This window comes from Chiroxiphia lanceolata, chromosome 27 (genome assembly GCF_009829145.1).
Source record: "Chiroxiphia lanceolata isolate bChiLan1 chromosome 27, bChiLan1.pri, whole genome shotgun sequence".
Taxonomy (NCBI): Eukaryota; Metazoa; Chordata; class Aves; order Passeriformes; family Pipridae; genus Chiroxiphia; species Chiroxiphia lanceolata.
The window spans coordinates 4,307,628-4,320,186 of record NC_045663.1 but is presented as its reverse complement, the minus strand read 5'-3'; the positions used below and the strand labels follow the sequence as shown (position 1 = coordinate 4,320,186).

Here is a 12,559-nt window from a genome sequence, read left to right as displayed (position 1 = left end):
TGAAATACCAGGCAGCACTTACCACTTCTGCCTGCAATATATCCCTTTTCCCTTTAGATGAGCAGCTGCCATTCAGACACATCCCTCCCTCCCACAGGTCCTGAATTAAGTCATTTTTCACCCACCTCACCCTTACAGAATAAGTTGTTTTTCACCCCACCTCACAGCAAAACTTGCATTTAAATTTCACTTCTTCAGCTGCTGTAAAAACCCACCTCGTTCCGCTGGGTTACAGTTTGCTTTTCATGCTGGGCCCTTCCAGCCTCCTTGCACTCCCAGTTTTCAGTTTAGAAAAGATTAAAAATAAATCCAATCTTTGCATTTTAAAACCTGGGAGTTTGGGAAGCCACAGCATCTCTCTGAGATTGTTATAAACCTTAAATCGCAATCCCTCGTGCATTCTAATCCATAAAAAAACAGAGCTTGCACATATTAAACCAAATTCCTCCCAAATTGCCACTTTTCTCATTTTCTTTAATAAGCATTTTCTGGCATTATCAGTCCAGAAGCCTCTTTCTCAAAAGAGTGTCCCAGATAGTTAATCCACCAGTGACTCCTGCCCAATATCAAAATGAAAACAAACATTCAACCCTCTGAGACTACTGAGGAGAAAGACTATGTCAGCATTTCTCTTCCATCAAAATTAATTTAAGCCTGAAGAGATGTCAGGTCAAGAAGTATCCTGGAATTAAAAAACCCTGTATGCCTGTCAACGAGTATGAGGCTGCAGCCTGACCTCGAGTCCTGGGGACAGTTTTGGGGACACAATTTAAGAAGGATCTAAAGCTGTTGGAGGGTGTCCACAGAGCTGGGGAAGGGTCTGGAGGGGAAGGGTCTGAGGAGCAGCTGAGGGCACTCGGCTGGTTCAGCTGGAGCAGAGGAGACTGAGGGGAGACTCCTCGGGGGCTGCAGCTCCTGCCCAGGGGAGGCGGAGGGGCAGGGACTGAGCTCTGCTCTGGGACCAGGGACAGGAGCCAGGGAAGGGCTGGAGCTGTGCCAGGGGGGTTGGGATGGATCTCAGGGAAAGGTTCTTCCCCCAGAGGGTGCTGGGGCACTGCCCAGGCTCCCCAGGGCAGTGGGCACGGCCCCAAGGCTGCCAGAGCTCCAGGAGCGTTTGGACAACGCTCTGAGGGACAGGGTGGGATTGTTGGGGTGTCTGTGCAGGGCCAGGGGTTGGACTCAATGAATTACAGGCAAAAAAAGCATTAAATTAAGCAAAGGCAATTATTAGCCTTCTAGATTTCAGCTCTTATCACTGAACAAACAGTCCTTACCAACACAAAAATCACCCCATAATGTGCTATTTAAACCCCAAATAATCTCCACCTGTTAGGCCAAACTGAAAAACTGGGCCTTATTTCTGGATTCCACCTCAGCAAGTGCCTGTAACTGAGCATGTCATTAACAGTGACAAGCACAGCTTCGAGACTTCAGCTTAATTTTCTGCTCTCTCTGTTCCAGCTTTGAAGTCAGGGACTATTTTACATCTCTATAGTTTGCACTTCTGCCAGCAAATTCTCTGCTGTTTTGTACACTGCCCCCGTCAACATGCAGCAGCCAGATGGAGAGAGCAGCACCCAACACGTACAGAGAGGAGGAAAACTGTCATTTTGCAGATGATACTCAGCTAAAAGTGACATTTAGAGAGAAGACAAGCGGTTTCAGGTATTACATCTGGCCTCCCCGCTGCACGTGGGACTGAGCACACCACCCCTTCCTCCTGGTACAGGGATGCTGAACCAGCTACACCAACAGAAGCTGTGGAATCAGGAAAGCAGAGAGAGAACAAAGTTGCACATCAGCATCCAAGTGGAGTGACTGTGCCTGCTGAAGTGCTATCAGCACATTCAGGGAAGGAGCACTCAGCCAGAGGAGGATTTTAGCCAGCTGCCTCTCTTCGAAAAATGCAGCAATGGACAATTTTGCCCTGAAAAATCCACAAAATCTGGTCCATCAGATGTGCAGAGAAACTATAGAAAGAAAACTACCGCAGCATCTTTGTCATCAGCTGCTGCATCCTGCCCACACCAGAGGCTTTGGCAAAACTTCCCTGTGCCTCTGCCCAGGTCACGGAATGCGCCAAACACGACATGGCAGCACGGAGACGTGGGCACATTTTCCCTGATTTTTTAGAGCCATTAACAAAGTCCATCCCTTCTGCCTTGCCTAGGGCTCCTCCCTCTCTGCCCATTGACCCATGTGGTAAATACCACCAGTGTCACAAAGCCAATGGGAGCCCCGGTTCCCAACCCTACACTCAGAAGAGAGTGGGGCATCCAGTGGGAAGATCCGACCAGTGGCTGTGGGAGGCTCCAGATCATCACCTTCATTTTACTTTGTACAATGCACACTTGTGTTTCTAGGCCTTATGCCAAGTCTGAAGGTTTTTCTTCAACCCCTCAGTTCTTCAGAACCTCAAGTAAAATCAAGGGACACCAGAGGTGGGCTGCCCTCTCTGTGGGATCCACTTCAGTAATGAACTGAGTGGGCTCCAAGAGCAGGAACCAGCCATGTCCCATCTCAGTGACCCCCCAAGATCTGTTGACAGAGCATGTGAGCAGGACACTGCTGCTGGTGCTTCCATCACTGATGTGCACGTGGCTGAGATCACCTGAACTCTGCCAGAGCTCAAGAAGTATTTGGACAATGCTCTGAGGCACAGGGTGGGATTCCTGGAGTTGTCTTGTGCAGGTCAGGAGTTGGATTTGAGGATCCTTGTGGGTCCCTTCTAACCCAGGACATTCTATGATTCTATGACTCCCTGGTTTCAGGCACTGCTGTCTGCTGGGAGCACTGCAGGACTTTGGAGATGAGTCTTGAGCTCTGGAAGGATTTCATAAAATCTCTCAAAACTTGCCAATTACATAAAAATACTCCTCAAGTGCTCTGAACCCTTTGTGGGCTGTATTCACACACCAACCCAAATTGCTCCCACTCAAGTTGCTCAAACTGGTGTCAGGTGGCCTTAATTACCTGAGCTCAGACAGCCCTGAAGATGAAAATCCACATGGAGCCTGTCTGAGCCGACTGAATCACCAGAGGACTGACAGGACCAGCACCAGAACAGTGTCTGAAGCAGTGCAGTGACTGCACTGCTGCCCAACTGCAGCTGAGGAAAAACCAGGTAAATACCTACAAGCTCAGGAGGATGCCGTTAATTTGTCCTTTAAACAGAATCACAGTACCACCCATGAATCAGGAATTCCACCCTAAAAAATAACTAGGAACACCTTGAAGCCATACAAGTCATGCACAAAAACAACACTGCTCTGCCCTACTGTTGGAGAGCTTTATTTGGTTTTTTTGGTAGGCAATAAACTCACAGAGAAGCCTGCCTAGGTCACAGGATGTTCCACAAGTAGACAGCAGCAAGGTGAGGGTGGTCCCACCTCACCATCCCCTGCAGCACGTGGCTGGGATGTTCTCCCATCCCACAGGAAGGGGAGGAGGGAGAACAGATTAAGGTGACCTACATTACTCCTACTTTAAATACACAGGAGAATTGCTTTTATTCTCCCTACCCTATTCCTCCCTGGCCTTCCTGCCCCATGAGGGTTGGCAGGAACCCTCTGCCCAGGGTGGCACACGCCACCATGGGGTGCACCCAGCCTTAACCAGGGAGGCAGAAAGCAAGTCTGGGCATCAAGCTTGAACTCACAAGAGACTGATTTTTCAAACAATCCTGTTTTAATGGAGATTACGCTGGTTTTGTGTCAGTCCTCAGCTCCATCGGGTTGTGCTTCACTGATCTCAGTGGTCACCTCAGCCCCTGGAGATCTGGACCTTCATGTACTTGGGGTGACAGCAACTGAGAACGCCAAACTCCAAAGGGAAGAAAAATCTAAATGGCAATTTAAACAACATCTTGTCAGGCAGCAAATGAACAGGCAAAACAATCTTGACTAATTCTACCCTTGCCGAACCACAACATGGTCACCAACACGGTCTCACACATCCAAGACACCCATTTTGAGGGGCAGCATCCTGATGTGCCCAGTTTGGGTCACACTAAGGACAGGCTTCCAACACCGGCCCTGCCAAACGACTGTGAACTCAGCTCCCCGGTCCCAAAAGCAGCAGATCTCCTTGCCTCCTACGGAAAAAACATGAAACAGCTGCAGAATTACTCTGATTTACTAAATTCAGTGAAGGAGTAGAGACCCGACTGGCTCCCAGCCCAGCACTCCCTTTCCTCCGGGAGCTGGCTGAGGTCAAAGTGCTACCAGATCTTCTGGAGAAGACATTAGGAGGTGTCTGCCACGGCACAGGAACACAGACAGCTTGAATGGGAAGAGTCAGTTGTTTGACAGAACTTTGTCAGAGAAAGCATAACCGGGTTTAAACGAAGAGTTAACAACTACTTGGGCTACACAGACCCTCGGAGCACAGGAAACTCATTTTGCAGGAGCCACCAACCCCACGTGAGAGCTCCTGAGGAATCAACGGGACCCCGGCACGTCCAGAACACGGGCAGGAAAGCCTTAGTGGTGGTAGCCGGAACACATGGCAAAGGCTGAATCAAACCTCATCCCCTGCATGGCTGGGAGAGGTGGAACATTGTGCAGTACAGGGAAAAGCAGCATTTGAGCTCAGTGGAGTCTCACGGGCACTGAGCTCCCCACCGGCCTCGGCGCCAGCAGCACCGTCCCAGCAGCACTGCTGTGTTTTAATGACCACAAACAAGGCAAAGCTGCCCTCATCTTGTAATCCATTAATTCCTCCCAGTATAGGAGACTGAGCTGTTTCACCCAGAACAAAGGCACTGCTGCCTGTGCTGTTCCCATGCTCAGCTAATCTCCAGGCCCTTTCAGTTGCAGACATGGACCTGCCCAGGCTGGTCTTGTGACAAACTCCAGGCCATGACCTGGTTCCCTTTGCTGGATCAATGAGTGCCTTGGGCAGCAGGAGCAGCTACAGGTGTGCTCCTGGAACGTGGGCCCTTGCCTTCCAAACACTCCTCATGCAACAGGCAGGTCTGCAATGATGGAGGTGTCAGAGAAGCAAACAGCTGGTTTCCAACTTCTCTTTTCTCCCAGGAAGTCTTTCCCACCCCTTGCAGTAACAATTTCTGCAAAGAGAACATGCAGATACTGCTGATTACAAAGGACATGACGACTGGGCCCCCTCGCTGAGTCTGCAAACTATTACTGGCAGTGGCTGGACATGGTGAGGTTTGTTTTCTGCAACTCCAGATCCAAAGGCTGCAGAGCTGAGCAGTTATCCAGAGGGACAGCTCTTCTCACAGGCATCTGCCAGAGACACATCTGTAAAGAACACGCCATCTCCATGCTATAAAATAACATTGCTGCTCTTCACACATCAACTGCTCCAGCCTGCTTCTGTGTCACAGTAAAGACAGTAAGAGAACCCTTCACATCACACACTGACTCCTAGATGTACACTTTTCTGGTTTTTTTAAACAGAATTAGAAAAAGAGCGCTGGGTTTGCTGTACCCAAAGAAAGCTGGAAGAGAAGCAAAGGGGTGGCTCAGAGTGAAAGACTCACAGTGTCTCCTGGAGCCTCTCCCACCATGGTTTGTGGTGACCAGAGGCATCAGCCAGGCTGTGAACACCAGGGGCAACCCAGCATGTCAAAGGCTCCAGGTTCCCTACCCACCACAGCATGTCTCTGACTCAGCCTGGGTTATTCACCACAAGCCAGTGCCAAAACCCACATGTAAGCTGGGGAAGCCACAAGAACACACGATGGAAGAAGACGACGCTTAATTAGGGGTTGACAGCATTTTCTGCTAAATATGTGGGTGAGGAGACGAAGTGACAGAAAAGCTTCTCTGATCACTTTTAGCTTTTTAATTACAGAAAACGCTTCCCAGAAAGTCCTGAGGTTAACTCAGCTATTGGCAACACTGAAAAACTCAAACAAGTGCCAGGCTCCTGAGGAACTGAGACCTACCTAAAGAAGGCAAAGCCCCAACCTCACCTTATGATCACTGGCTCGTGCAGGGCTCTTGGAGAGGCCAGGCTCCCCCTCCAGGGACTCTGTCTGTGAGCCACCCAGGGAGGAGGTGGAGAGCCTGGGAAAGCCAGCAGATGCTTTTCCTTTGGCACACACTCCCCATGCGGGCAGGTGAGCAACACCCAGGCTCTGCTGACACAGTCCCTGGTGACGAGGATCAAGACCAAACCCACTTCACAAAAGCCATGACTTTGGTTTTTTACATGACCCTCTTCATTTTGGTGCTTTTGCTGTCTCATTTCAGCATTAAACAGCCTTTGGCTTCCAGGCCCTCGCAGTGCCTTGATTTCCCCCTCTGCTGTGCTCCTGTCTTTTCCAGGCCATATGGGCATTCCTGGAACAGCCATCACCCTCGTGAGGGGCTCATCCCAGCACGTGTCCTCATCCCAGCATCCTTCCTATTACAGGAAAACACAAGTGGCTGTACACACACACCCTCAGCAGGCAGCAAACACCCAGAGTGTGCTTGTCCAGGAGTTCTGCTTTGCCAGACTTACTAAAAACAACAGTTCCTGCACTTGCCACAGATGGATTTAGAAATGGTGAAATACCATGAAGATTGTGTGTGTATACATATATATAAAACAGTAGGTACTTATTGGGAATCCACACCAAACAACTGGGGCTTTGCACCTGCATAATGCTTCAAAATAGCTTCTGATCAGACACTCAGTCTCATGTGACTAAGAAATTACGTTCTTGGGCATGTTCACCAGGCGACCCAGCCTGCAGGCCTGGGAGAGGGCTGAAGGACAACAACACTGCCACTGGGTTATTAAACAAATTAAAGGGGCCTATCAGAGATCTTGGCTGGAGACTTGGAAAGACTTAATAGGAAAGAAAACACCCCACTTCAGCCATCTCCTGCTGTTCTGCTGCTATTTATGAGTTTCAAGGCCAGACTGGATGGGGCTTGGAGCAACCTGGTCTAGTGGAAGGTGTCCCTGCCCATGGCAGGGGGCTGGGATGAGATGAGCTCCCTTCCAAGCCATTCTGGGATTCTATGATTCAAACATTCACAGTCACTCCTCTCCCTACACATGCATCTTTAAGAGAAGAGGTGCCAAGGCCTCTGTGTTAAACCAGAGAGTGTGTCCAAAAACCAGCAGCCTGCTCTGATACCCACTGCCCCCCATCAGCCCCCCTGGCACCTCAGGCTCTGGGCGAGAACCAGGAGGGTGCACCCATGGGATCAGACCATCCAGGAGGGCAGGACCCACTTTGGCTCCCGCTTTCCTGCAGCCAGGATGGAAGAGGGAACATCTTCTGCCAGTGACACCACGAGCAGCTCTGTCTCCATGCTGCTGGAGGGAGCACTGAGTGTTCACTCCCACCTAAGCACAGCCAACACTCCTTGCACTGGGATTAGCAAACATTTCTCACTTCCACTCTGCTTCTGACATGCCCCAGTGCAGTGCAAAAGGTGCAACAGTTTCTGATTTTTGAGTCACAAGTTAATGATCCCCACATAACACCTGCAGTTCCCACACGCACAGCTGAACTGATCTCATGCCAGCAGGTCCCAGTGAGCACACGGTACCACATCCATGTCAGGAGTGAGGCACCTGCCAGGAGTGGTAGATTAATTGTGGTAAAGGGAATAAGCTCGGCAGCCCAAAAGGATGAATAGGAACAAATAAACATGACAAAGCTGAAGCAGCAAGGGATGAGAAGGGCTCTCGAGTCTTTGTCAGGGTATCACAGCTGTGGCAGGACTATTTCTGGACTCGACTGGTGCCGACTCAAAGATGTGTCCATGAAGGAAGAGAGTGCTGGAATTCCTGCTGCTGCTTTTCAGGCTGTAACCACCTTATATGGGAAAACCATATTTATTAAGATTGTCGTCTGGCAAGAGCCCATAATGGTCATGTCAGTGAATCACTTCAATAGTTCCCAAATTATGCACTGCTCATAGTGAATCCATTCAGGTCATTCCCTGAGGAGCCCTTCTGGAGAGGCCCATGAGCCTCCCAAGTGGGACGTGGCAGTGGCAGCTCTGCCAGGCCCAGCCCCAGCAGTGGTGGAACAGGCTGCTACATACAGGTCAGTGCCAAATGCTGGTTAATGAAAATTAGATTAATCACTCCCTGCCCTGCGTTCCTGGGGACTCGTTCTCCAGCCTGTCCTGACACGGACACCGACGGGCTCAGCATCCTCGGGGCAGTGCCCACATCTCCCTGCCCTTCCCAGCTCCCAGGCCCATCATCCCAGCTTCCCTGTGTGCTTCCAGCTGATTCATATCTTAAAGAACAATTAATTTGCCGGAGCAGCCTGAATCCTATTTCCATTGCCTTCCTCTTTCCCTGCAGCTGAGCTGCGACTTATTGATTGTGAAGTAACTGCAGGGTCTTTAAGAGTTCAAGGCGCGGGGTGTTTTTCTGCCTGTTCCTGCCTGGCTGACTCCCTCTGTAATCATCCTCTCCAGCACCATTTCACGGCACATGGGCATGTGACATCAAACTAAGCTGTGAACCATAATCATGCTGGGGATGATGTTTACATTTGATTTTTCCTCAAGCTGATAAGCTCTCTCCAATTTCCCCTCTCCATCCTCGTTGGTATGGATTGAACTGCTTATGCCCCACAGGGTGGAATTCTTCTCTTATCTCTAATCTGCTCACTGGAAAAATTGCTTCCAGCCACCCTTCAAAAGTCACTTCAAAGTTATCACTGTGAAGGGGGAAGAGCTGCAGTACCATTCCTGGGCTGTTGCAATCAGCACTCTCCCAGTGCTTTTTGGAGATGGCCACAGAGGTGCCACCAGCACACCTGGTTGGGGCTGGGATCTGCACTTTGCTCCTCCAGCTCCAGGGACAGCAAGACAACTGTCCAACACGAGTGTAAATCCTTGTTAAATCATTTCAGGTCCCTAAAGCAGAGGAATCCAACCCTGAAGAACACGTTGGAGGCATCTGCCCCAGCTCTGGGCCACAAGTGATGGGCAGAGAGCAACCTGTGTAACAAGAGACCGGAGTAATGGAAATAAGTCCAATGTCAGCTTTACCTCCCCATCAGCCTGAGAATTCCCACTTTAGCAAGGAGATGGAGGAGACCAGCTCTGCTGTCAGTTTTGCAGTAACAGCTCTCCCATAACTTGACCCCCCCCTTGGAAAAAAGGAGGTTTCCAGACCCTCTGCCTCCAGCTGCACCCAAGTAGAGGGGATGGGGACGTGCCATCTCCTCACCCAACTGTTCTTGTGGTTGGGGCACCTCAGCCTGAACAACCCCCCACACACATTGTGCCTCTGCTCCTGCCAACAGCTCACCAGAACCCAGGAACAGCCCCTTACACTCCCTGTAGCCACTTCCCAGGGCATGAGGGTGCACATTCAGAGAGAAGGCACAGCAGACATTGCACCCACTTGACTTTTTGAAATTCACTTTTCAAACACAGTTGGTCACAAAACTTTTTAAAACCTCAAGGCCAAGGTCTCAAAAAGTGATGAACTGGGCCTCTGTGTTCATATATGAGCCCAGCTGCTGGCACTAAGTGAGGTTTGGTCCCTCAAAGCATGAGACTTCCAAAAGTTCCCTTCAGAACACTCTCTGTACCTTAACTCATACTACTGCCAAGGTTTCCCTGATTCAGTCCCTCTCCTCCATCCAGTTTTGCTCCTGTACCAGACTAACTGGCTCCCTTTGATATTTACTGAGTGCTTGGGGAAGGTCTTTGCTGACCCGACCCACAGTCAGGATTAACCCTGCCAGGTTTTTCAGTCAGAGCACAGCACACACAGCCCCTCTCTCTGGATTAACCCCTCACCTCCATTCAAAGCACAGCACACACCACCTCCTCTCCAGCCAGGAGCAGGTTTCAGCTGGGCTGGTGACCTTCCATCAACAGCACAGGCAGGCAGAGGGGTGAGCACAAGGCGAGCAGCACAAAGCACCTGTACAGGTGTGTCATGAGCACTTCAGCACCTCCACCGCTGCTCCAAACAGCAGCAAAGGCACCAGTGCTGCATGTGCTGAACAGGGTTTGTCACCTAGTTCAGACCGGGGAGCGCAGTGACGGCCCCAGACCCACAGCACAGCACAGCCCCCCGTGCAGGTGTAGCTGTGGCTCTGCACACCCTGCCAAGGGCCACCTCCATCCCTGTGGGTTTCGCTCTCCTCCAGCAAACACTCACAGGCTGCCGTGCAGGTTGTCCCCAGCCCCCCGGGAGCTCCAGCTGCAAGTGTGGCTGAGGCCAAGTGACACAATTTGGACGCTACCCGAGTGAGGAGTAAAAGCAACCTGACTCCAGAAATCAAAGCTTCGGTGAGATTACTGGCTCCGTGTCATCTTTTTTTACTATCAGTGTAAGGTAAGACAGCCCACAGGTTCATAAATTCAGATTTGCTTGCTCAGGGAAGAAGGAAAACACACGCTCCTTGCTTAAACCCCTGCTGAGCAACAGTCTCCACAGACACCTTGTCTAGGCCTGAGCTACAACCCTCTACCCTCCCTAGAAACAGAAAGGTGACAGAGAAATCAGAAGGACAATGTTTTAATTGTTCACTGGTGTCCCTGCCCGTGGCAGGCGGGGTGGAACAAGATGGGCCTTAAGGTCCCTTCCACCCCAAATTGTTCTATGACCCTGATCAGCAAGAGGTTCCCTTGGCATCACCAGCCAACCTCCACTGTGCTGGGAGAATGCTCCCAAGAAGAGGAGAGGGTGGGCGGGAGCACAGCGAGCAGCCTTGGGAAGGTTGGCTGCACACTGCCAGCCCCTCATTTCCTTGCAGCATGAGGAACCGCTGGGACGGCCGGGGACAGCTTCCCTCCCCCTAAACCTCGGCATCTCACCCAAAATCACACGTCACACACCCCCCCCACCCCGGTGCGGCGGATGTCGTCTGCGAAACGAGCACGGCTTCCACCGTAATTAGGTTGTTTTCGGAAGATCTAATGATGCTCATTTAAAGGCCTGACGACGCAGAGATCGCTGTCACCCCACAGCCAAACGCTGTGAGCATCCCCCGGGCTCGGCAGGTGCCCGGAGCTCCGTGTCAGCCCGGCAGCGGCGGGGACATCACGCGCTCCGCTCAGCCAGCGATCCCGAGGCTCTTAATGAACTAGAAATAATTAGGCAGCAGCAGAGGCGGGGGCAGGTGCACAGGCACAGCCCCACGGATCCATCCTGCCGCCCGAGAGCCCCCAGCCTCCTGCCAATGCCGCTGCCAGGGTTAAGCCCACTCTGGCCACTGACAAATGGGACCCCCCCGGCGGGAGGGACCCCCCACCCTCGCTGCTCGGGCCCCCACAGCAACCCGGGGGCCTGCGAGCGCCCGAGGCCCAGCCCCGAGCAGGGAAGGGGCAGGAGGGCCCCGCCACAGCCCCCCCCCCGGATCGGTACCGGGAGCAGTCCCGGAGCCGGGCGGCCTGTGCCCCGCACGGTGCTCCGGGGGTCGCGGCTGCCGCTCGCTGCTCCAGGACAGCCGGGGCAGGGGGACACGGGGAGCCCATCCCGGCCCCCTCCCCGATCCTCCCCGATCCTCCCCGATCCCCCCCGGCCCCTCGGGAGCCCCGGGCCGGGGGCGGAACCATCCCCGCTCCGGGGGGGAAAGCGGCGGTTGGACGGAACCACGCGGTACCGGGGGGGGGCGCTCTCCGGCCAGGGGGGGACAGGACCGAACCACTCCAGGCGCCCCGCGGGGGCGCCCGGCCGGGGGTACGGCTGAGCTGAACCACTGCGGGCCGGCGGGGGACATGGGGGGACACGCAGGGGCCCGGCCGGGGCTGGGGACAGGCGGGGGCGGCCGCCGGTGCTCGCAGCGCGTTACCTCCTGACGCGTCCGGTCCCCCCACGCCGGCCTCCGGGGTGATGGCACCGGCACCCGCCGCGGCCGAGCCCTCCACCTCCTCGGGCAGCTCCTGCTCCATGGCGGCCGCGGGCAGGCCCAGGCCCGGGGCAGGACAAGCCCCGGACAGGCCCGTGCCCGCCTCCGCGCTCCTCCCGGCTACCGGCCGCGGCGCGAGGGACCCTGGGAGCGGCGCGGACCATGGAGCGCGGGAGGCGCCGCGGCCGGACACGCCCCGCCAGCGCCGGAAGCACCGCGGGGCCCTTCCGCCGGCTTTAATCGCGATGCGGCGGCGGGCTGTCGCGGTCACCGCCGGGCTGTGGGGCCCGGCCGGGCGGGCGGAGGGGACCGGGGCCGCCGCACCGGGAAGGAGCGGCGGGAGCGGCCGCGGCCCCTCCGGCGGGCGGGGGACGGGGGACGGGGGACGGGGGGGGGGGGGGAAGGGCACCACAGGGCCGGGGGAGGGGCCTGCGGTCACCATGGCAGCGGGGGCGGGGGCCTAAATCGCCATGGTAACGGGGGCGGGACCCGAGCTCACCATGGCAGCGGAGGCGGGGCCAGCAGGTTGCCATGGCAGCGGGGGCGGGGCGGCGGGGGCGGGACTCACCCGTCGCCATGGCAGCGGAGGCGTGGCTATGGCACCGAGGGGGCGGAGTTAGGCACCGAGGGGTGGGCCCTGTCTGTCGCCACGGCAGCAGGGGCGTGGCCCTGAAGGGGGGCGTGGCCCTGAAGGGGGGCGTGGCCCTGAAGGGGGGCGTGGCCCTGAAGGGGGGCGTGGCCCTGAGGGGGCGTGGCCCT

The 12,559-nt window shown here is 54.4% G+C and overlaps 1 protein-coding gene across 13 annotated transcripts in view; it reads right to left on the bottom strand.

Moving 5' to 3' along the window:
• PIP5K1C (phosphatidylinositol-4-phosphate 5-kinase type 1 gamma) overlaps nt 1-12,037 on the bottom strand; it is a 48,806-nt gene extending 36,769 nt beyond the window's left edge. For 4 of the 13 annotated variants that reach the window (XR_004361034.1, XR_004361035.1, XR_004361036.1 and 1 more), the window contains exon 1: nt 11,744-12,037. Coding sequence is in view for 8 of the 13 variants with exons in the window: in XM_032712305.1 (XP_032568196.1) it covers nt 11,744-11,843 (100 nt within the window). In the remaining 5 variants the exon portion in view is untranslated. The remainder of the gene's footprint in view (nt 1-11,743) is intronic. The other 9 variants (XM_032712305.1, XM_032712301.1, XM_032712302.1 and 6 more) reach the window with 5 other exon arrangements.
• Between the last annotated feature and the right edge of the window lie 522 nt (nt 12,038-12,559).